General features: G+C 48.1%; 1 protein-coding gene across 1 annotated transcript in view; it reads right to left on the bottom strand.

Annotated features, from left to right (window-relative positions):
• Nucleotides 1-4,231: 4,231 nt before the first annotated feature.
• KCNAB3 (potassium voltage-gated channel subfamily A regulatory beta subunit 3) overlaps nt 4,232-24,074 on the bottom strand; it is a 94,436-nt gene continuing 74,593 nt past the window's right edge. Inside the window, exons 9-14 of the mRNA XM_073654529.1 lie at nt 12,419-12,504; nt 11,731-11,851; nt 11,545-11,639; nt 10,320-10,440; nt 9,962-10,050; nt 4,232-7,205 (exon numbers count right to left, since the gene is read on the bottom strand). Of these exons, the coding sequence (XP_073510630.1) occupies nt 7,116-7,205; nt 9,962-10,050; nt 10,320-10,440; nt 11,545-11,639; nt 11,731-11,851; nt 12,419-12,504 (602 nt within the window). The 3' untranslated portion in view covers nt 4,232-7,115. The remainder of the gene's footprint in view (nt 7,206-9,961; nt 10,051-10,319; nt 10,441-11,544; nt 11,640-11,730; nt 11,852-12,418; nt 12,505-24,074) is intronic.

Genomic DNA, 24,074 nt, shown 5'->3' with positions numbered 1-24,074 from the left:
GGAGAGCAGTGAATATACCACCTGGGAGAGCAGCGGATATACCACCTGGGAGAGCAGTGAATATACCACCTGGGAGAGCAGTGAATATACCACCTGGGAGAGCAGTGAATATACAACTCATGACAGATTTTTTTCATATTTATGCTAAGCTACATAGTACATTCGAGGAAGCATTTTCCATAACTTCACAACTCTTGCAATCTGCTGAGTGAGATTTCTATCAGAGAGGTCTGTGCTTTGTGTAGTCTTCTTCTCTTTATGTCAGTGAATAAGACTCTCAGTAGGAAAAAATATCATTTTGTCCTTCTTCTCTAGAGTACAATCACACAAACATTCATTTGATTCATGTGCAGTCCATGTGGAAGACCGCACATAGACCCAATGTTAGCCTATAAGCTAGTGCACGTGGTTTCTTTTTCACATGGACCTCAGGTCAGGTCGACTATGGTGACAGTCACTCAGAAGCAGTCATATCTTCTATTTGTGGATGCGACTCGCCTGATGTTTATAATGGCTGCCTGAACTTAGGCTGAATTCTCACGTCTGTAATTTTTCTCGGATGGCATCGGTGGCGTCCCTGAGGGTTCAGTCGCCACAGAGGTACTGCATCTCACCCAGAGGTGTGGTATCTCTCTCTCAGGTAAGGATAAAGTGCTGCCCGGGACCCTAACACCTGCATCCAACACATCCACTTCAGTAGGGCAGGGCGAGATTGCTCGTAAGGGAGATCACAGTCCCTGGTCCCTAGCTGGAGTGGAAGGGAACCAAGTGAGGGGGAACAATGTAGTGGGTGTGGGTGCAGGAAGCTGATGAGGGGAGGACTTGTGAAGGAGTTGTATAAAAAGAGGAGCCATCTTGAGAGACGGTGGTCAGTTGGAGGAGGAAAGTGAGGGGAGCAGGGGCTCTGCACGAGCTCTGCTCCAGAGTGGGCCTAGTGAGAGAGGCCCAGAAGAGGGAGAGAGAGAGGAGCAGGAAGGAAGGCTTCAGGAGGAACAAGGGGATCCTAGGGGTGCGGGCAGTGCTGGAGGCCACCCGTACGCCCGAATCTACCAGGTCTGGAAGGATCAAGCTGCAGAGGAGACCGGCCCCTAAACTAGTGGAGAACGACAAGGCTCAGTTAGAAACCGAAGGCTGCTGTACTTGCAAGGTGCAGTTGCCACAGCCACAATTATATCGCCGAAAAGGTGGCCACAGAGGGTCCAGGGGACTGCAGGTCGCCCGACAAGACCCGAGGCTACCGGATTGGGACACTGATTGTGAGGCGCAGGGCAGGAGGGTGAGAGCCAGCGCAGGAAGACGACTGAGAAAAGCACACAGAAAGGGGTCCCGTTAAGTGCACTGGAATTACCTGAGGGATTGCCGAACCCCTGCCTGGTGAACGCAGCGCGACGTGGGAGGCTGTAACCTGTACAGTGCAACCTGAGGAACTTAACAACTGTGAGTAAACTCTGAAGACTGCACCCCACTGTCTCTGTGAATTACTGCTGCGCCATCACCCCTGCACTACACTACACTACAACGCCCAGCAACATCTACAACATCTACACTGCCCTGGAGCTAAGCTCTGCCTGTGGAGAGCTAAACCAACCCTGCTGCATTTACATCAGCTCCAGAGGACCTTCTCCGCAGTGGCGGCTCCACATAGCCGCATACTACAGGTGGCGTCACGAGCTTTATATAAAGAACTATAAATCCCCTGTAAATATTCCCCTTTTGACTGACCACCCTGGGTCACGGACCGGGTCACCGCCACTGTGACATCTCCCCGAGTAACGACCGGCCCGGCACGAGTACCCTACGGCCCAGGGGGTGCGTCACATCCGCGTGCTGCTCTATTACATAGCCATTCACTTCAATGGGCCAATTTGGACCTCACAACAGGTCAAACTTGGACATGTCTCTATTTTTTTTTGAGGATCCTTGATCCTCAAAGCAGAACAGACATGTGAAAAGAGCTACAGACTATAATGTGTTTGTGTGCTATCCGTTAAAAAAAATAGTAAATGTATTCCAAAAACAGACATGTAAATGAGGCCATACCTTGACCTTTGTAGCTAACCTGCCACCAGGTGACTGGTGAGGCATTATGTCAGCAATTATTAACCTTGACCCTGAGATAGTCACAAGTCAGTAATGGTCACCTACAACCAAATTCACAAGTTAAGCTCACAGGTCAAACTTGACAAATACTGATCTGTGACCTTGACAATATGTGAAAGTCAAGGTGAAAATTCAGACAGCAGACAAAGGTGTGCCAAGGTCAGTGGTCATAGAATCATAGAATGGTAGAGTTGGAAGGGACCTCCTGGGTCATCTGGTCCAACCCCCTGCTCAAAGCAGGATTCACTAAACCATCTCAGACAGATGTTTGTCCAGCCTCTGTTTGAAGACGTCCATTGAAGGGGAACTCACCACCTCTCGTGGCAGCCTGTTCCACTCATTGATCACCCTAACTGTCAAAAAGTTTTTTCTAATATCTAATCTGTGTCTCCTCCCATTCAGTTTCATCCCATTGCTTCTAGTCTTTCCTTGTGCAAATGAGAATAAAGATGATCCTTCTACAATGTGACAGCCCTTGAGATATTTGTAGACAGCTATTAAGTCTCTTCTCAGTCGACTAGTAGGCAGTTATTTTACTGACCCAGATTGGACTTTGGCCAATGAAAGTTGGCCAATCTGTGACTTCTTTTGTTCTCTATACCAGTCCTTTACCCAGAACAAGAAGACAATCGGAAGAGCAGCTCTAGGAGGACTTACTTTATGACAGCTTCTTGTTTATAGAGCTGCTACACCCTCTCCTTAGCTTAATTTTTTTTGGGGTCATCAAACTGGACAATACAGTACCTTTAAACATAAAAACAACAACTTTAAAGCTCATATAAAGTTGAAGAAGAACACTACAACAGGTACTGGACATGCAAACCAATAACAGACAAAGACTCTCGAAGACCAGTTTTTGGATTCTCAATTTATTATTATTATTATTATTATTATTAAGCAAGCTTGAGCAATGAGTTCTCGATCTTTCATTCACATTGTACAGTCATCCTTTGGCTTATGCCTCTCAACCTCAAACTTCCTTCTCATCCCAACAGATGCAGTCGATTCTTATTATTGTGCACAAAAATTGGTTATTGCTTCCTGCGCCAAGTCTATGTACATCTATAAAATGTCAAAAAGACGCCATATAGCCCAATAGGAAAAAAAAAACTTATTGCCCTCTCTAGTCTCTGGCCTCTCACTATGGCCAACCTATAAATGCTTTTCTACAGTTCAAGTCTATAGCTGATGGCATCTTGAAATGAGCAGCTTCCTGGAGCCGGCCATAAATGAAACAACTCTCTTGAAAGACGGCTAATTTTAACAGATGTCATTGAAGGTGATGTCATCAAAAGCCAAATAGCTTAAAACTCTATGACATCACAGATGCCATGATTACAGTGATGGATTCTCATTCGTATAGGGCAGAATATAAAGATATCTATGGTCACCTCTACTTGAACTAAGAACAATTCCAATTTTTGGACTGGAGATGAGCCCTAAAATTTAAATATGGGAGCTTTATGTAATTGGAGATGTCTACCATTTACCAGAAATGGGGGCTCCTCATTCATCAAACCACTTGTCTGTCACAAACTGCAAAGGGCCACAGTGCAAGAACAGTACATGGGCCCTTTGCAGTCTCACCATAATGCACAATTTCACCTGCTTTGAGGGTAGTAAGACCCCTTACCTCTTGAGCAGGTGGCACCACTGATGTGTCCGACTCTTCTTCAAACTATGAAAGTTGGATTTTCCTGGGTTGTCTATGGACATAGCGGTAGGGTTTTCCTCCCTTACGATATGAGATAAATTAGTGGGGAGAGGGGGCACCTCCAAGCTGAGACATCTTTCTATTACGGAGACACCCATAAACCCCTGCTCGAACAGCTGAGGTCTTCATTTTATCAGATGCATGAGCTTCATTTCGACAGAAAAAAGTTCCCTGGATTAAAGTTGTGCAAGATGGACAACCCTGTTAAATTTCGTCACATACCGTATTTGCATAATTTGCAAATTTCTGCTGCCATCCAGTGTTTCAAGTAGCGCTAATATCTATATATCTGCCGCATTCCTTCATGCAATTTGGTTTTCCCAGCCGCCATCTTGCGTTTCAAGTAGTGCGTTACATATGTGCTACATATTTTTGTAGAATAAGTCACGTGACAGTTTATATCTTATAAGTTAGAGGAATATGGGGGTCAGGTTTTTTTTTTTTTGCATCTCCCGAAAGCCCTATAATACTGCTTGAATACAAAGATTTATTAATGGGTGTTTACCTCCAACTCCATATTGGAGAATATTATTTTGCTCCGGTCACGATAATTCGGTTACAGAAATACTATCGGTTTTGTCATGTTGGTTTGTTTTTTTTTTTGTTCATATGCGTTCTGCTTGCATTTCATGCCAAATGCCTGTGGCTACAGCATGCAAATGAGAGTCAATCTACAAGAGTAGCGTCCTACTAGTGTTACAATAGAGATGTACCCTGCTAATGTTCTAGGAGTCGAGGGTTAGGCATCTGTCAGGCGTCCATAGTGGGGTCGAATTTTACCGTCCGTGTTATAAATTATTTCTGTTGGTTCGGATCAGTAGATCTGCCGTTGAGTCAGAAAGTGCAGCCATAATATGGGCAGTAAAATGCAGCCCCATTGAGGCCACCTGATCGAGGCCGTAGAAGGGGCCATTGCTCGTTAGCATCACTTCCATTCTTTGTATTGATGCACAAAGGTCTCCTGTTAATGTAAAAAGATGATTGTCTTGTGTTGCAATGTCTGGTGTGATAGCATGGCCCAGGCACACGGCTGATTAGCAGCGGAGTGGGATGAAAGAGATGTACTGATGATACCACGACTAAGTCATAATAATGGAAAGTACTGTGGCATTGATTCACAGCCATTGATGCAGACTAAAAGGAATAGTGCTCTTAAGTGGAAGGTGTCTTCACTTCTGCCCACACAATGGAATAGGGAAAGTGGGAAGACTTTTACATATTTTAACAGGGCGGGATTGTACGAGCTATGAGGCTGCTTCTTTCCCAAGTTATCACCTGGACTTTCCATTTTTTAGCGTGGCACAATCGGGAGGCAGATAGGATTCAGCCACTCACACTGTTTTGTGACATAGACAAATGGGAGTTATATCTGCTCCTTCTGCAGGGTGATACAGATAGGAGGAGCTATGAGTCTCCTCCCCCTGCAGGGTGATACAGATAGGAGGAGCTATGAGTCTCCTCCCCTGCAGGGTGATACAGATAGGAGGAGCTATGAGTCTCCTCCCCCTGCAGGGTGGTACAGGTAAAAGGAGCTTTGAGTCTCCTTCTCCTGCATGGTGCTACTGATAGGTGGAGCTGTGAGTCTCCTTCCCCTGCAGGGTGATAGAGATAGAAGGAGCTATGAGTCTCCTCTTCCTGCAGGGTGATACAGATAGGAGGAGCTATGAGTCTCCTCCCCCTGCAGGATGATACAGATAGGAGCCATGAGTCTCTTCCCCCTGCAGGATTATAGATGTAGAAGGAGCTATGAGTATCCTCCCCCTGCAGGATGATACAGATCGGAGGAGCCATGAGTCTCCTTCCCCTGCTGGGTAATACAGATAGAAGAGAGCTAATAGTCTTCTCCCCCTGCAGGGAGATACAGGTAGAAGGAGATATGAGCCTCCTCTTCCTGCAGGGTGATACAGATAGGAGGCGCTATGAGTCTCCTCCCCTGCAGGGTGATACAGATAGGAGGTGCTATGAGTCTCCTCCCCCTGCAGGGTGATACAGATAGGAGGAGCTATGAGTCTCCTTCCCCTGCAGGGTGATACAGATAGGAGGAGCTATGAGTCTCCTCCCCCTGCAGGGTGGTACAGGTAAAAGGAGCTTTGAGTCTCCTTCTCCTGCATGGTGCTACTGATAGGTGGAGCTGTGAGTCTCCTTCCCCTGCAGGGTGATACAGAGATGAGGAGCTATGAGTCTCCTCCCCCTGGAGGGTGATACAGATAGGAGGAGCTATGAGTCTCCACCCCCTGCAGGGTGATACAGATAGGAGGAGCTATGAGTCTCCTTCCCCTGCAGGGTGATACAGATAGGAGGAGCTATGAGTCTCCTTCCCCTGCAGGGTGATACAGATATGAGGAGCTATGAGTCTTCCTCCCCTGCAGGGTGGTACAGATAGGAGGAGCTATGAGTCTCCTCCCCCTGCAGGGTGATACAGATAGGAGAAGCTATGAGTCTCCTTCCCCTGCAGGATGATACAGATAGGAGGAGCTATGAGTCTCCACCCCCTGCAGGGTGATACAGATAGGAGGAGCTATGAGTCTCCTTCCCCTGCAGGGTGATACAGATATGAGGAGCTATGAGTCTTCCTCCCCTGCAGGGTGATACAGATAGGAGAAGCTATGAGTCTCCTTCCCCTGCAGGATGATACAGATAGGAGGAGCTATGAGTCTCCTCCCCTTGCAGAGTGATAGAGATAGAAGGAGGGCTGCATTTCCCCCCTGCATGGGGACACAGCAAGAAGGAGCTATAAATCTCCTCCCCCTGCAAGGCGATACAGATAGAAGCTATGAGTCTCCTCCACCTTCCCCTGCATGGTGATACCAATACAAGGGTCTGTCACTCTCTCTACAAAGTGATAAAGACAGAAGGAAGTTATGAGTCCACCCCTCTCGTTGGGTAACACAGAAAGATGAAAGCTATGACTTTGTCCCTATATCGGCAACGTCACACAGACAAAAAAAAAGCTTTAGGAAATATTATGTAGAAAATACAGGGATAAGAAATATGTGAACCATGAGTCCGTTCTCCTTTAAGTCATTTCCATGCTTATGACCTTTCTCCATTGTACCAGTTAAGACTTTATATCTCTGCCCCTTCCCTTTTTAGGGTGACATGAAGTAATGCATGTATTGACCCCATAGTACTAAGCAGGCAGCTGGTTATCCTCCCATTATTGCTGGCTAAATGTACTCCTCCCGCTCTCTCAGCACTGCCAGAGTGGGGGACCATGCACCAGGCGAGCGTAATTTCTTATGTCCTTTGTCCGCAATCTTTGGGGACACTTAGAGGTTTCCAGAATGCGGACGGGAGATCCTCACGCACGGGAATCTTTCTTAATGTTGGGTTTGTTGCCCAGAATCTGGTCTATCTCCGTTATGAGCTGAGGAGTTATCTGAGAGAGGACCTGGAAGTGAAAAAAATACGAAAGTGTTAGAGACGAGTTCCTTGGCATTTATGCAAATCTATAGGAAGTCATAGGAAGATCTTGGATCTTCTCCAGAATCATCGATTGCACATTATTGTACTTTCCAGAAGGAACAGTTTGTATTTAGTCTTATTGATGAATGCTGCATTTATGGTCCAAACGGTCTCAAAATCAGAACTATTAAACAGTGCCGAGAGAGCTCATTTGTCAGGTTCTCTTGCCTTTGAAGCAAAACATTTTAAAGGAGGTCTCAAAGGTGCGATCAGTATCAATGCAACCCTCTCAGCACTGCTAAATAGACAAGTATACCAAAAGAGGAGAATATAGTTTTCATAAACTTCATCTAGTTCTTTTTACCTTGTAGCCACAGATGTGGCTCAAAACAATATTTCCTTAATATTTGAAGAATTTGGCTTCATGAACCACACCTCAAATACAGTAAATGAATTTTAAAATCTATTATCGAATAACATTGATTTACTAAATCAAGTATGAAGTTAATCAGTTTTAAAGGGAACCTGTCACCATAAAAAAACGCTATTAACCTGCAGATATGGGGTTATTCTGCAGGCTAATAGCGTTAATACTGACCGGCGCCCGCAAGGGAGAAAATTAACTTTATACCTCCCCGGCACTGTTCCCATTTCAGTCACGGGGGTGGCGCCGGTGCTGGTTCAGTCAGTGCTCGGAGTATACAGGGTGGCAGCTGTAACCGCCTCTCTAGCCCTGACTGACAGCCGGCCCCAATGCAGAGCCAGTGTCATTCACTCAGTGCAGGGGTCACAGTTACAGCAGCTGCTCTGTATTCTCAGAGCGATGACTGAACCCACGCCGGTGCAGCCCCCATGACTGAAACCGCTTCCCCGGCCCTGACTGACAGCCGGTCCCAATGCAGAGCCAGCGTCAGTCAGTCAGTGCAGGGGTCACAGTTACAGCAGCTGCTCTGTATTCTCAGAGCGATGACTGAACCCATGCCGGTGCAGCCCCCATGACTGAAACCGCTTCCCCGGCCCTGACTGACAGCCGGCCCCAATGCAGAGCCAGCGTCAGTCAGTCAGTGCAGGGGTCACAGTTACAGCAGCTGCTCTGTATTCTCAGAGCGATGACTGAACCCACGCCGGTGCAGCCCTTGTGACTGAAACCGCTTCCCCGGCCCTGACTGACAGCCGGCCCCAATGCAGAGCCAGTGTCATTCACTCAGTGCAGGGGTCACCGTTACAGCAGCTGGTCTGTGTTCTCAGATCGGTGACTGAACCCACGCCGGTGCAGCCCCCGTGACTGAAACCACTTCCCCAGCCCTGACTGACAGCCGGACCCAATGCAGAGCCAGTGTCAGTCAGTCAGTGCAGGGGTCACCGTTACAGCAGCTGCTCTGTGTTCTCAGAGTGGTGACTGAACCCACGCCGGTGCAGCCCTCGTGACTGAAACCGCTTCCCCAGCCCTGACTGACAGCCGGCCCCAATGCAGAGCCAGCGTCAGTCAGTCAGTGCAGGGGTCACAGTTACAGCAGCTGCTCTGTATTCTCAGAGCGGTGACTGAACCCATGCCGGTGCAGCCCCCGTGACTGAAACCGCTTCCCCAGCCCTGACTGACAGCCAGCCCCAATGCAGAGCCAGTGTCAGTCAGTCAGTGCAGGGGTCACAGTTACAGCAGCTGCTCTGTATTCTCAGAGCGGTGACTGAACCCACGCCGGTGCAGCCCTCGTGACTGAAACCGCTTCCCCGGCCCTGACTGACAGCCGGCCCCGATGCAGAGCCAACGTCAGTCAGTCAGTGCAGGGGTCACAGTTACAGCAGCTGCTCTGTGTTCTCAGAGTGGTGACTGAACCCACACCGGTGCAGCCCCCGTGACTAAAACCGCTTCCCCGGCCCTGACTGACAGCCGGCCCCGATGCAGAGCCAGCGTCAGTCAGTCAGTGCAGGGGTCACAGTTACAGCAGCTGCTCTGTGTTCTCAGAGTGGTGACTGAACCCACACCGGTGCAGCCCCCGTGACTAAAACCGCTTCCCCGGCCCTGACTGACAGCCGGCCCCGATGCAGAGCCAGCGTCAGTCAGTCAGTGCAGGGGTCACAGTTACAGCAGCTGCTCTGTATTCTCAGAGTGGTGACTGAACCCACGCCGGTGCAGCCCCCGTGACTGAAACCGCTTCCCCAGCCCTGACTGACAGCCAGCCCCGATGCAGAGCCAGCGTCAGTCAGGACCGGGGGCACGGTTTCAGTCACGGGGCGGCGCCGGTGGTGCTTCAGTCACCACTCTGAGAATATAGAGCGGCCGCTCTATCCTCACCCTCGGCATTAGGGCCGGCTGTCAGTCATGGCCCGGGGCACGGTTACAATCGCCACCCTGTATACTCACAGCGGTGATTGAACCATTGCCGGTGCTGACCCCGTGACTGAAATGGGAATGCTGCCGGGGAGAATAAAGTTAAATTTTCTCCCCGCCTGCGTTCAGCTACGTGCAGGCTCTGGACAGCATAGTAACGCTATTAACCTGCAGATTAACCCCCTATCTGCAAAATAATAGAGTTGTTTCTGGTGACAGGTTCCCTTTAAGGAAAAAAAATGATGGAATCACCTTGTAACAGCTCATATCATTTTTGCTGGGGTTATAAATTCTAAAACAGAAGCTTCACTGTCGCCGTATTTACTATACAGAGATCTTCTGGAGGACGTCTTTTATGGTAAAGTTGAAGAAGTTCAGTTTTGGTCAACAAGTCTATCAACATAGAATCTCACCCGGATGGAGCCCAAATTCTCAATAAGCTGGTCACAGTTGGAGACACCCAAAAGTACAGAACTCACACCCTCGCTGCGCAGACACCATGCTGGAAGAAGAGAAGGTTTCGACACATTAAAAAAAAAAAAAACATTTATAAGAAAGGAAGAGTAAAAATGCTTTAACAGGACTTCCGGTTTACTCTTGAAAAGGTCGTCTGCGATAGACATTTTTTTTTGTGTCGCATAATTTTTCTTTTACATTTCTCACCCTTTATTGCCAGTCTCAAGAAATTGTAATTAGTACTCTTGAGTTACTGTTAGCTCGTCGGGCAATTCCATAAATCCTTTAGCTTCATGTGAAGGCTTGATGTCGTACCTATAGACAGCTGGGTGACTGTGCAGTTGAGGCGCTCGGCTATGGGATGAAGATCCTTCACTTTGATGTGCTGTTTTTTCCCTTCCTCACTCACCGCTTTCTCTTTTAGCCAGTGATATCCCTGCAAAAAAAAAAAAACATGGAGCATTAAGACCGTTACAGGAGCTGTATCTTCCAATGTTTTGGGTACTGTTGGACATTCCAAATCCAAATGAACATCTAGAAATAATAAAAGAGCAATATGCATGTAAGGCAGCGCTAGTCATCATACTGGGGGATACTCGCTGCACCGGGTTAATTAAAGCACACGTGCCATGTCTTTCCGGTATTGCACAATGCAGCAGTTTATTATTTTATCATAAACCGCATATCACACATATAATGTCCATGAGCCTTTCCAGTGGCAGCTATGCCCACTTGGCTCCAGGTACAGCCTTCAGCAAGGTACTAACATAAATGTCCACAATAAGCAGTGTCTTTACCTTTGACGGGTTACAGCTGCTTCAGTCCATTTGGTTTGCCACCACTGTGGCTTTGCGGCTTCCTAGATGGGGGTCTCTAGCCGTCGTCCCGTCCAAGGCTACTGGTATGTTTTCTCACCTACAACATCCAGCCTTCGCCCTCCAGGACTCTTGCCTTCCAAGCTGGTTTTCCCTCCAAGGCCACTGGCATCTACACAAGATCCAGCCTCAACCTTTCAGGCTACGCCAGGCATCACCAGGCCTCACTCTATAACGGTGTCCCACACAGGAACAGGCCTCACGCCTTACACACACACCACTGTGTCAAGTCTATCAGGGTTTATATATCCTGTAGTACAAACCCACAGGACCTGTGCTGATGTCACAGTCATGTGATCAGACATTCTGTGTGCACAGGACCTGCACTATGTCACAGTCATGTGACCAGTCACCTGAGGGGGAAGGTACATGGTCAGGCAAAACACATCCTGGACCATTACCGTAATGCCAAGAAAGTTGCTGCATTATTGCAACATTCACGTCCTACTTCTGCAAAAGTGAAGAGCTACCACAAAAGTGATTACTCGGCCTGGAAAGCGTCAAAACCAGTTAACAATAGCACAAAACTGCTACAAAAAGCATACTCTTGAAGCCCTGCAACTGATTCCCGAGGGTCTTAACAGCAGTACACCATGTGATTATTGGAAATTGACCATAGTAGACAACTACTTTAAATCTACATGTCTATGGTGTCATAGTCTTACTTTGAAGGAAGCTCTAGATTTTTCAGGGATGGTGTCAGCATATTTCCCAGTTATCAGGCCACATGCCAATGGAGACCAGGTCATAGAGCCAACACCTGTGGGAAAAAAAGAAAAAAAACTGTAAAGTTGTAGAACAACCAGGATCGAATGCCATCTGCAGGATGTTGACCCTATCGAAACACTCACCAATTTTATGATACAGTTCGGGGAGTTGAGTCTCTACTTTTTCACGCTGGAAGAGATGATATTCGGCTTGTTCACACACCGGAGGGATGAGGTTAAACTGACGAGCTACAGAATAGGCCTCCTATCAACACAAAGATGCTTGTAATTAGGAATGAATAGTAACACTCGCTTTCCAATTTTCAAGGAACACTTCACCTAGACTTGAAAAAGTTCTCATCAGTGTCCAAGATTATGTACATTTGATTGCCTTGTGAAGCATAACACAGCTTCCATTAATTGATCTCAGTAGTTCGTAGCACTGGTGGGTCTTGAAACTGAGACTCTTTGAGCTACTTTCTGTTCTAGCTTAGTATCTTCGGGGTAATATTTCTCCTTGCCGAGAGTGACATGTTAAGCACGTCAGGTGAGGAGACTCTTAAAGCCGCCAATGCTCCTCTGGGAAATATGCAAATTGTCTCTTTAGAGAGGAAGAGGACTAGAACTCTAGTTCCACCTATGGGAAGTAGCAATCCTAAAGCTAAGTTCTATAAGTTCTAGCTTATGGTCATTAGCGGAGACACCCCATTATGTATGGAAAACAGTTGACCCGAGCACAAGCCCTGTTGGTTTTCTGCCAAGCAGACTGACTCAGAAATCACAATGTGATTAATTAATGTACTTTATATATATATATATATATATTACGTACCATAATTTCCATTGCACTCCAGCGGGAAGTGCCCCAGTACATCGCCATCCCCTGGTTAATCACAAAGGTCATAGCCCGTACAATCTCTGTACAGAGAAGAAGAGAATGGAATAAATTGGTATCATTCCAGAGCTGAACTTGTCACGTACGTAACCCCTTCTAGATCCATTGGACCTGCACATTATAGAGCTATACCAAATGATAAAATGTTTCCCCTAAATCTAACAAGCTCAGGCCTGCAAGAAAATATGGAGAAACTGATAGACATCACGCTCTACGAGCTGGAAGAAGACAGATTGTACCACCTGGATTTACCCAGATTTATATATGGATACATCCCTCATACACTGGAATGAAGCAATATACATCAACCGGAGGGTTGTCATTTAGCTCAATTTAATAGTATCGCCGGTGACACTTTCCTTCTCTCCCGCCTCCTCGCTAGAAATCTTATATTTCCGCAGATATATTCTGTTAAATATAGATTTGTCTATTTTTAGGCCGTCGTTCCCATGTCCATCTGTAGAGGGACCTGCACGCTAGAAGCGAGACGCAGAGTAGATGCAGTATGCTGAGGTCATCAGAAATATAGTGGTGGGGGGAAGGGCACTGGAGGAAGAATTCAGCCGAAACTAGACCATGGAGCACAGGAGATAGATAAGAGGGAAAATGAGGATATGAGAGAGCATGGGAAGTGTGTAAAAACAGGTGCATTCGGGAGAGGGGGGGGGGGGCTGGTGACACATACAGTACAGACCAAAAGTTTGGACACACCTTCTCATTTAAACATTTTTCTGTATTTTCATGACTATGAAAATTGCACATTCAAACTGAAGGCATCAAAACTATTGTTATGCACACGCCCGGGCTGAGCGGCGTGTGCGTGTGATTGTAGTGATTCCACTGGACCATGAACCGGAGAGTGCCTGGAGGGGCGTGACTAAGTATCTGGCCGATCCGACCAAGATGGCACGACGGCATACGACGCCAGTGCACCAGGGAGAAACCGGGCAGAGGGACCAGGTGCTACTCCAGGTCAAACTCCGGACACGGGGGTTGACCCACACAGGGATTACTGGATCAGGCTGGTTAGGCTGGCGCACAGACTGGAGGGTATAGGCAGGCACGACTGGTATGCAGGCAGGCGGGTAAAGGCAAGCGCAGCTAGAGTGCAGACAGGGAGGCACTAGCAGGTAGGAACACAGGCGGGATAGGACCCAGTACACACTAGGACTCAGGAACAATACAGGTAGAGGGGTACAGGCAAGCACAGCTAGAGTGCAGACAGGAAGGCACTAGCAGGTAGGAACACAGGCGGGATAGGACCCAGTACACACTGGGACTCAGGAACAGGCAGGTTAGGCTGGCACAGACTGGTGGATATAAGCAAACACGGCAGGTATGCAGATGGGTGGATACAGGCGAGTATGCAGGCAGGGAGGTACTGGCCGAAAGGACGGGCTGGAGCACAGAAAGGTTAAGACCCAGTACAGACTGGGTCACAGAACCGCAGATGCGGTAGACAACCACAGCAGAGAGGGAACGCCCGAAGCGGTGGGCAAGAACAGAGCAGGACGGGGCTGCCGGAGCAGCGGGCAGAAGCAGGGCAGGACAGGACTGCCGGAGCAGCGGGCAGAAGCAGGGCAGGACAGGACTGCCGGAGCAGCGGGCAGAAGCAGGGCAGGACAGGACTGCCGGAGCAGCGGGCAGAAGCAGGGCAGGACAGGACTGCCGGAGCAGTGAGCAAGGAGTCAGAGCAGGCTAGAACCGCCGGAGCGGTAAGCAAAGGAGTCAGAGCAGACTAGAACCGCCGGAGCGGTGAGCAAAGGAGTCAGAGCAGGCTAGAACCGCCGGAGCGGTGAGCAAAGGAGTCAGAGCAGGCTAGAACCGCCAGAGCGGTGAGCAAAGGAGTCAGAGCAGGCTAGGCTGAGTAGGGGGACAGGGCTCTGTTCACAAGGAACAGACAGGAAGGGAAAGGCAGAGCCAGACACCCACAGGGTACTTGCAGTGAAGTAGCGAGTGGACCACAAACTCACAAACGGGAGTACAGAGACAACAAGCAGGAGTTAGGTACGAGTTCAGACTCTGCAGAAAAAGGAAGGGAACGGACATAGAGGCAAAACAGGTAAAGGATAGGAGAGAGTTCAGACTGGAACTGAGTGTACGGAGGAGACCGACACTGCAGCGGAATACAGGAGCGGGTCTGGGAATATGGCCCCCAGAGAGGCAGGACGAACAGGCAAGGAGCGTGTTCAGACAGGACAGACAAGATACAGGAGCGGGTCTAGGTAATCAGCCCCTAGAAGGCGAGAGGAACAGGCTAGGAGCGTGTTCAGACAAGATACAGGAACAGGTCTAGGTAATCGGCCCCTAGAAGGCAGGAGGAACAGGCTAGGAGCGTGTTCAGACAGGCCTGGAAATACAGCCTCCAGGATAGGCAGACAAGAGAACACAGAACGGGACCTGGCACCTTCAGAGTGCAAGCACACACTGAATGAAACACTATGCTCAGGCAGGGATAGATGGGCGCAGCTGAGCTATATACCAGGTGACAGACAGCAATAGGCTGAGGACGCACAAGGGGTGTGACCCACAGCAGGTACAAAAAGCAGGAAGTGATCGGGCGCCGCCCTTAAGCAGCAGAAACAGACACAAACAGACAGCATGGAGGGAAGCCAGAGAGACATTCTGGACAGGAGATCAAGTGCGCGCTCTTGCACAGTGGAAGATGGACCACCATGCAAGGACGCCGCCAGGTATGTTACAGTACCCCCCCCCTTACGCCCCCTCTTCTTCAGGCCTGCCAGAATCTTCCGCAGGGAATTCGAGGGCCAATTCTTCACTTCGAAGAGATCACTTCCCCTGTCCACCGGAAAAACTGGTCTCCTCTGGGTAGCTAGGATGCTACCTCCCATCCAGCCACCCTTAGCAACAGACGAAACGGGTGGAGTACCAGGAACAGCACACAAGGAAGTCTCTCTCCACATATTTTCAGGTGGCACCCCAGAGGGTACAGGAGACAACTGGAAGTCCTCCACCGGGTTGGAGGGGGACAGAGACTTGGGGGTAATCTCTGCTTCGAGGTACATCTTGTCAAGCTCACAGGAAGAAATAGACGGGTTATCAGGTACATAATGAGGAAAAGTCACTGTCTCTTTGTTTTCTGGTGGTACCCCGGAGGATTCAGGAAACAACTGGAGGTCCTCCGCCGGGTCAGAAGAGTGCAGAGGCTCAGAGAAAACATCTGCTTCAGAGTACACTAGGTCGGACTCACTGGACGAAGCAGGCGAGGTATCGGGTACCGAGTATAGGAAAGTCTCTGTCCATTCTCCACCAGGTGGCACCCCGAAGGGTTCTGGAGACAACTGGCGGTCCTCCGCCTGGTCAGAGGGGTGTAGAGACTCACGGGTAACCTCTGCTTCAGAGTACACTAGGTCGGACTCACTGGACGAAGCAAGCGAGGTATCAGGTACAGAGTATAGGAGAGTCTCTGTCCTTTCGCTACCAGGTAGCACCCCGAAGGGTTCAGGAGACAACTGGAGGTCCTCCGCCTGGTCGGAGGGGTGTAGAGACTCGGGGGTAACTACCACTTTGGGGTACCCATTGTCAGGCTCACAGGACGAAGCGGACAAAGTATCGAGTACCGGGTGTAGAGAATTCTCTCTCCATTTGTCATCGAGTGGTATCCCGGAGGATTCAGGAGGCAACAGGGGGTCCTCCGCCAGGTAGTAGAGGTGCACAGACTCTGAGGTAACCACAGCTTTGGAGCATCCTTGGACATGCACACCGGTTAAAGTGGGTGAAGCATCTGATGCCGGGTGCAGGAAGTTCTCCTGTGTGGAGTCTGGATGGGCAGAAGTCTCTTCGGGCAGGAGAACTGGTGCACTACCCACGCACATTACCCGTTGGGGCTTCTCCGGGATACAGGGAGATGAAGCTTCAGTAGGGACTTCAAGGTTGGGGTCAGGAGGTCTCAGGGAGGACAGACCCTGGCGTGACGGCTTGCCTCTACGTCTAGCACGTCTGGACTGCCTCTTGAGGTTGGGAGAAGTATTCCGGAAAGCGTAGTCACCCTGTGAGGATTCTGGGTGGGCAGTAGTCTCATTGGGCTGGAGGACTATTGCGCTACCCACACACATTACCCATTGGGACTGCTCCGGGATATTGGGAAGTGAAGCTTCAGCAGGAGCCTCCGGGTTAGGATCATCGAAGACCATTAGAAAGGCCACCAGGAAGGCCATTAGGTCCAGGAGGATCGGATCCTGTGTTTCATATAGGGGGTTGATCCATTCCAAGGCATCACCCGCCAGGTAAGACATAATGAACGCCACCTTAACCCGATCGGTGGGAAAACATAGAGGGTAGAACTTGAAGTGTAGCATGCATTGCTCCACAAATGCACGACTTTGTCTAGGATCCCCATAATAACGTAGCGGATCCGCGGGAACGAGAGCAGATAGATCCATCTGGACGGGTGCGTAATTCGCCTGGAACTCAGCTAAAGGAAAAAAAAAATATTTATTTATTTATTTTAATGCATGTATTCGCTGGAAAACTTCTCAGAGAGCGAAGGCCGTGGGGCTCAACGGGAACCATGGCCTGAGCATGCTGTTATGCACACGCCCGGGCTGAGCGGCGTGTGCGTGTGATCGTAGTGATTCCACTGGACCATGAACCGGAGAGTGCCTGGAGGGGCGTGACTAAGTATCTGGCCGATCCGACCAAGATGGCACGACGGCATACGACGCCAGTGCACCAGGGAGAAACCGGGCAGAGGGACCAGGTGCTACTCCAGGTCAAACTCCGGACACGGGGGTTGACCCACACAGGGATTACTGGATCAGGCTGGTTAGGCTGGCGCACAGACTGGAGGGTATAGGCAGGCACGACTGGTATGCAGGCAGGCGGGTAAAGGCAAGCGCAGCTAGAGTGCAGACAGGGAGGCACTAGCAGGTAGGAACACAGGCGGGATAGGACCCAGTACACACTGGGACTCAGGAACAATACAGGTAGAGGGGTACAGGCAAGCACAGCTAGAGTGCAGACAGGAAGGCACTAGCAGGTAGGAACACAGGCGGGATAGGACCCAGTACACACTGGGACTCAGGAACAGGCAGGTTAGGCTGGCACAGACTGGTGGATATAAGCAAACACGGCAGGTATGCAGATGGGTGGATACAGGCGAGTATGCAGGCAGGGAGGTACTGGCCGAAAGGACGGGCTGGAGCACAGAAAGGTTAAGACCCAGTACAGACTGGGTCACAGAACCGCAGATGCGGTAGACAACCACAGCAGAGAGGGAACGCCCGAAGCGGTGGGCAAGAACAGAGCAGGACGGGGCTGCCGGAGCAGCGGGCAGAAGCAGGGCAGGACAGGACTGCCGGAGCAGCGGGCAGAAGCAGGGCAGGACAGGACTGCCGGAGCAGCGGGCAGAAGCAGGGCAGGACAGGACTGCCGGAGCAGCGGGCAGAAGCAGGGCAGGACAGGACTGCCGGAGCAGTGAGCAAGGAGTCAGAGCAGGCTAGAACCGCCGGAGCGGTAAGCAAAGGAGTCAGAGCAGACTAGAACCGCCGGAGCGGTGAGCAAAGGAGTCAGAGCAGGCTAGAACTGCCGGAGCGGTGAGCAAAGGAGTCAGAGCAGGCTAGAACCGCCGGAGCGGTGAGCAAAGGAGTCAGAGCAGGCTAGGCTGAGTAGGGGGACAGGGCTCTGTTCACAAGGAACAGACAGGAAGGGAAAGGCAGAGCCAGACACCCACAGGGTACTTGCAGTGAAGTAGCGAGTGGACCACAAACTCACAAACGGGAGTACAGAGACAACAAGCAGGAGTTAGGTACGAGTTCAGACTCTGCAGAAAAAGGAAGGGAACGGACATAGAGGCAAAACAGGTAAAGGATAGGAGAGAGTTCAGACTGGAACTGAGTGTACGGAGGAGACCGACACTGCAGCGGAATACAGGAGCGGGTCTGGGAATACGGCCCCCAGAGAGGCAGGACGAACAGGCAAGGAGCGTGTTCAGACAGGACAGACAAGATACAGGAGCGGGTCTAGGTAATCAGCCCCTAGAAGGCGAGAGGAACAGGCTAGGAGCGTGTTCAGACAAGATACAGGAACAGGTCTAGGTAATCGGCCCCTAGAAGGCAGGAGGAACAGGCTAGGAGCGTGTTCAGACAGGCCTGGAAATACAGCCTCCAGGATAGGCAGACAAGAGAACACAGAACGGGACCTGGCACCTTCAGAGTGCAAGCACACACTGAATGAAACACTATGCTCAGGCAGGGATAGATGGGCGCAGCTGAGCTATATACCAGGTGACAGACAGCAATAGGCTGAGGACGCACAAGGGGTGTGACCCACAGCAGGTACAAAAAGCAGGAAGTGATCGGGCGCCGCCCTTAAGCAGCAGAAACAGACACAAACAGACAGCATGGAGGGAAGCCAGAGAGACATTCTGGACAGGAGATCAAGTGCGCGCTCTTGCACAGTGGAAGATGGACCACCATGCAAGGACGCCGCCAGGTATGTTACAACTATGAATTAACACATGTGGAATTATATACTTAACAAAAAAGTGTGAAACCCCTGAAAATATGTCTTATATTCTAGGTTCTTCAAAGTAGCCACCTTTTGCTTTGATGACTGCTTTGCACACTCTTGGCATTCTCTTGATGAGCTTCAAGAGGTAGTCACCGGAAATGGTCTTCCAACAGCCTTGAAGGAGTTCCCAGAGATGCTAAGAGACAGGCAATGCCAAGTGTATATTCAGAGACTTATGAGGGAGGATGTAGTGTTTGTGTGGACAAGGACAGTAAACTTTCTATAATCCAGCTGCCTCTTCCAAACACACCCATGCATGCACACATACACACTACATATAGACGTATAACTCATACACATGTACTCACGCTGTACAAACACATAAACCATACATATATTTGCACACGTAGACAACATTGTTGCTACCCTTCTGATAAAGTAAGAAAATCCCACAATAGTCACTGAAATAACTTGAACCAAAAGTAATTTTCAAGTTAAATTTACTGAATATCAACTAATGAGAATCAAACGTTGCTTTTGAATTTTGGTTCAACAGGAAAAAAATAAACTAATGAAACAGACCTGGACAAAATTGATGGTTCCCCTTAGCCTAATATTTTGCTGCCCAACCTTTCATGCTATCACTGCAAACAAACAATTTCTGTACCTCTCAATGAGACTTCTGCCCCCATCCACAGGTATTTTGGCCCCCTCATCGTGAGCAAACTCGTGAGGTTTGAAGGGTGCCTTCCCCAGGCTGCAGGTCTCAGTTCCTTCCACAGATGTTCAATAGAATTTAGAGAAAGGCTCATAGAAGCCACATCAAAAGGGTCCAATGCTTTGCTCCTAGCCATTTTTAGATATTTTTAGCTGTGTGTTTTGGGTCATTATCCTGTTGGAGGACTCATGACCTGCAACTCAGACCAAGCTTTCTGACACTGGGCAGCACATTTTTCTCCAGAATGCCTTGATAGTCTAGAGATTTTATTGTATCCTCACAGATTCAAGACACCCTGTGTCAGATGGAGCAAAACAACCCCAAAACATAACCGAGCCTCCTCCATGCCTCACATCAGGTATGATATTTTTTTCTTTATATGTTTAATTTTTGCATCTGTGAATATAGCACTGATGTGACTTGCCAAAAAGCTCCAGTTCTGTCTCACCTGTCCAAAGGACATTCTCCCACAAGCTTTGTGGCTTGTCAATATATATTTTAGTAAATTCCAGTCTCGCTTTTTTATGTTTTTCTTTCAACAGAATAATGAAAAAAAACCACAGGTGAAACAAACCAGAATGTGTGTTAAACCATAGCTTCCTCCTGGCACTCCCCTTTTAGTCTGATGACCGCTTTACACCTCTTCGACATTCTGTCATGGAGCTTCATCAGGTATTCACCGGTAATGGCTTGAAATGATCAGGTATGCTGCGTCAAGAGTTCATCAGTGTATCACCAGCCTTCATAAAGTGATTGCGCCCATCATATGTGTTTTGTAGAGGCAGTGTTGAAACACATCTCTGTACACTTCTGGGCCCTATTCCACAACAGTTCTAAGTCTGAGAACCAGTCAATTAAGTAAAAAGAAACAAGAGTCCATCATTAAAGTAGGACAAGAAGGTCATTCTGGAAAATTAGTGAAACTTTGAAGGTATTCTCAAGTACAGTCATGATCATCATCAATCACTATGATGAAAGGCCACAATAGAAAAGGAAAGAATTACCTCTGCTGCAGAGGATAAGATAATCAAAGTTACCAGCCTCAGTAACTGCAAATTAACAGCGTCTTGGATAACAATCCTCATAAATGATGCACAGACATCAAATATTAGACAAATCTAAACATCAACTGTCCAGAGGGACTGCGAAAAGCATGGCTTCATGGCCGAATTATTGCAAAGAAGCCATTTCTGACAATCACAAACAAGAAGGAGAGACTTGTTTGGGCCAATCTGTTGTCTCACCAGTGAAAATTTGAGATTATAGTACCAACCGTCAGGTGAGAAGCAGAGAACTTGGTTTCTACATGTGTGGTGCCCACCGTGATGCATTTACAGTAGGAGGTGATGTGGATGATGGGGGAAGGATGTTTTGTTAGTTGCAAGGTTAGTGAATTTGTCCGAATTCAAAACACACTTACCCAGCATGGCTACCACAAGCTTTCGGAAGAAAATGACCGAAAACTCACCTTCAGGCTATGAAAGCGTTATGTGACCAAGAAGGAGTGGGTTGTAGTGTGCGTCAGATGACATGGTCTCCACAATTACCTGATTGCAACCTAATTGTGATGGTTTGAGATAAGATGGCCGCAAAGCAGCCAAAAAGTTCTCAGAATCTCAGGAAACTCATTCAACACGGTTGGAAACAATTCTACAGTCATGGCCAAAAGTTTTGAGAATGACACCAAAATTATATTTTCACATGATCTGCTGGCCTCTGGTTTTTATTAGTGTTTGTCTGATGTTTATATCACATACAGAAATATAATTGCAATCATATTATGAATACCAATAGGTTATATTGACAGTTAGAATGAGTTAATGCAGCAAGTCAATATTTGCAGTGTTGCCCCTTCTTCTTCAAGACCTCTGTAATTCTCCCTGGCATGCTCTCAATCAACTTTTGGACCAAATCCTGACTGATAGCAGTCCATTCTTGCATAATCAATGCTTGCATTTTGCCAGAATTTTTGGTTTTTGTTTGTCCACCCGTCTCTTGATGATTGACCACAAGTTCTCAATGGGATTAAGATCTGGGGAGTTTCCAGGCCATGGACCCAAAATCTGTATGTTTTGTTCCATGAGCCATTTAGTTATCACCTTTGCTTTATGGCAAGGTGCTCCATCATGCTGGAAAAGGCATTGTTGGGCGCCAAACTGCTCTGGGACGGTTGGGAGAAGTTGCTCTTGGAGGACATTCTGGTACCATTCTTTATTCATGGCTGTGTTTTTAGGCAAGACTGTGAGTGAGCCGATTCCCTTGGCTGAGAAGCAACCCCACACTTGAATGGTTTCAGGATGCTTTACAGTTGGCATGAGACAAGACTGGTGGTAGCGCTCACCTCTTCTTCTCCGAATAAGCTGTTTTCCAGATGTCCCAAACAATCGAAAAGGGGATTCTTCAGAGAAAATGACTTTGCCCCAGTCCTCAGCAGTCCACTCCCTGTACCTTTTGCAGAATATCAGTCGGTCCCTGATGTTTTTTCTGGAGAGAAGTGGCTTCTTTGCTGCCCTCCTTGAAACCAGCCCTTGCTCAAAGAGTCTCCGCCTCACAGTGCGTGCAGAAGCACTCACACCAGCCTGCTGCCACTCCTGAGCAAGCTCGGCACTGCTGGTAGTCCGATCCCGCAGCTGAAACAGTTTTAAGATACGGTCCTGGCGCTTGCTGGTCTTTCTTGGGCGCCCTGGAGCCTTTTTGACAACAATGGAAGCTCTCTCCTTGAAGTTCTTGATGATGCGATAGATTGTTGACTGAGGTGCAATCTTTGTAGCTGCGATACTCTTCCCTGTTAAGCCATTTTTGTGCAGTGCAATGATGGCTGCACGTGTTTCTTTAGAGATAACCATGGTTAACTGAAGAGAAACAATGATACCAAGAACCAGCCTCCTTTTAAAGTGTCCAGTGATGTCATTCTTACTTAATCATGACTGATTGATCGCCAGCCCTGTCCTCATCAACACCCACACCTGTGTTAATGGATCAATCACTAAAACGATGTTAGCTGCTCCTTTTAAGGCAGGACTGCAATGATGTTGAAATGTGTTTTGGGGGTTAAAGTTCATTTTCTGGGCAAATATTGACTTTGCAAGTACAGTAATTGCTGTTAAGCTGATCACTCTTTGACATTCAGGAATATATGCAAATTGCCATTACAAAAAATGAAGCAGTAAACTTTGGAAAAATTACTATTTGTCTCATTCTCAATACTTTTGGCCATGACTGTAGGTTGACCTGATGAAGCTGCTTGAGAGAATGCCAAGGATGTGTACAGCTGTAATCAAAGCAAAACAGGGGTACTGTGAAGAATGTAAGGTTTATCACATATTTTGATTCGTTTCTCGTGTTTCTTTGCTCCTTGATTCCTTATGTTGTGATTCATGGATTTGCTGGCTTGAGTTTAAATCTACAATGTGCACATTCCGATAAAAACAAGGAAAATCATTGCATAAACAGGTATGTTCAAACTTTTGACTGTTACTGTACATTTGGAACATATATACACACCATAAATACAAACCTTTATATGTACACATAAACAAAAATATATACAGCGCCGAGAAAAAGTACTTTATCTTCACCCAATTTCTTCCATGAGTCACCTATGTGGTTTTGGTGGAATTTTGTAGGCTGGCCACTTCTGTGAAGCTTCACCACTGTTCCAAGTTTTCTTCAGTTTTGTTGATACGCAACGCATCTGTACCTACCAGGCTGGGCTCGGCTCCCTTCCATTAATGGCTGTCACTCTTTGCTATGCTGCACATCCATGTTGGCCTGTTTCAGTGACATCATCTTCCTAGGTCTCTAAAGGAACAGTCAGAGCCAAACCTGTGTCTTAGTATTGAGACTCTAGAGTTCAGTTGTTGTTTGGACTGCTCCACCATCCATTCACACTGTGAAGTCATCGTGAAATATTCCATGACAAACTGTTATTGGACTCTGTTCATATTATGCATTGATCTAGCAAAACTCCTGAGACTCCTGAATACCGTCAGTCCCGTAGGTTAACCCTCTGTTTGCTACCTCCTGGTTGACCTATCAGTTGCAGCATATCTGTTTTTAGACTGTTATTAGACTCATATTGCGGATTCATCTTTGCAAAACTCCTGTTGTTCCTCTGTCTTCCACTATGTGCTGTTTTGGAATTGTAATTTTCTCCTTCATCTGCCCTCCTGGTTCTGTGGTTTCCAGTGTGTCCAAGTTCTCGCTGTTCCATGTACCCTCCAGCCTGCTGCGCCAATGCCCTAAGTCTGTGTGTCCATCTTGACCTGTGGCTTCATGAGTCCACCTCACCAGGTGACCCTAACTCCTGGCACTACATGAAGTGCTACAAATTGCCTGCTTATGAGGACAAATTTTCCATAGCATACTGGACATTTAAAGAAAAATTTTATGAAATCTGACAGA

The sequence above is a fragment of the Phyllobates terribilis genome, unplaced genomic scaffold, assembly GCF_046119375.1.
Source record: "Phyllobates terribilis strain yellow unplaced genomic scaffold, ASM4611937v1 Scaffold_11__3_contigs__length_659146591, whole genome shotgun sequence".
Taxonomy (NCBI): domain Eukaryota; kingdom Metazoa; phylum Chordata; class Amphibia; order Anura; family Dendrobatidae; genus Phyllobates; species Phyllobates terribilis.
Note: the sequence above shows the minus strand (reverse complement) of the source record. Positions and strands in the feature narration are given on the sequence as shown.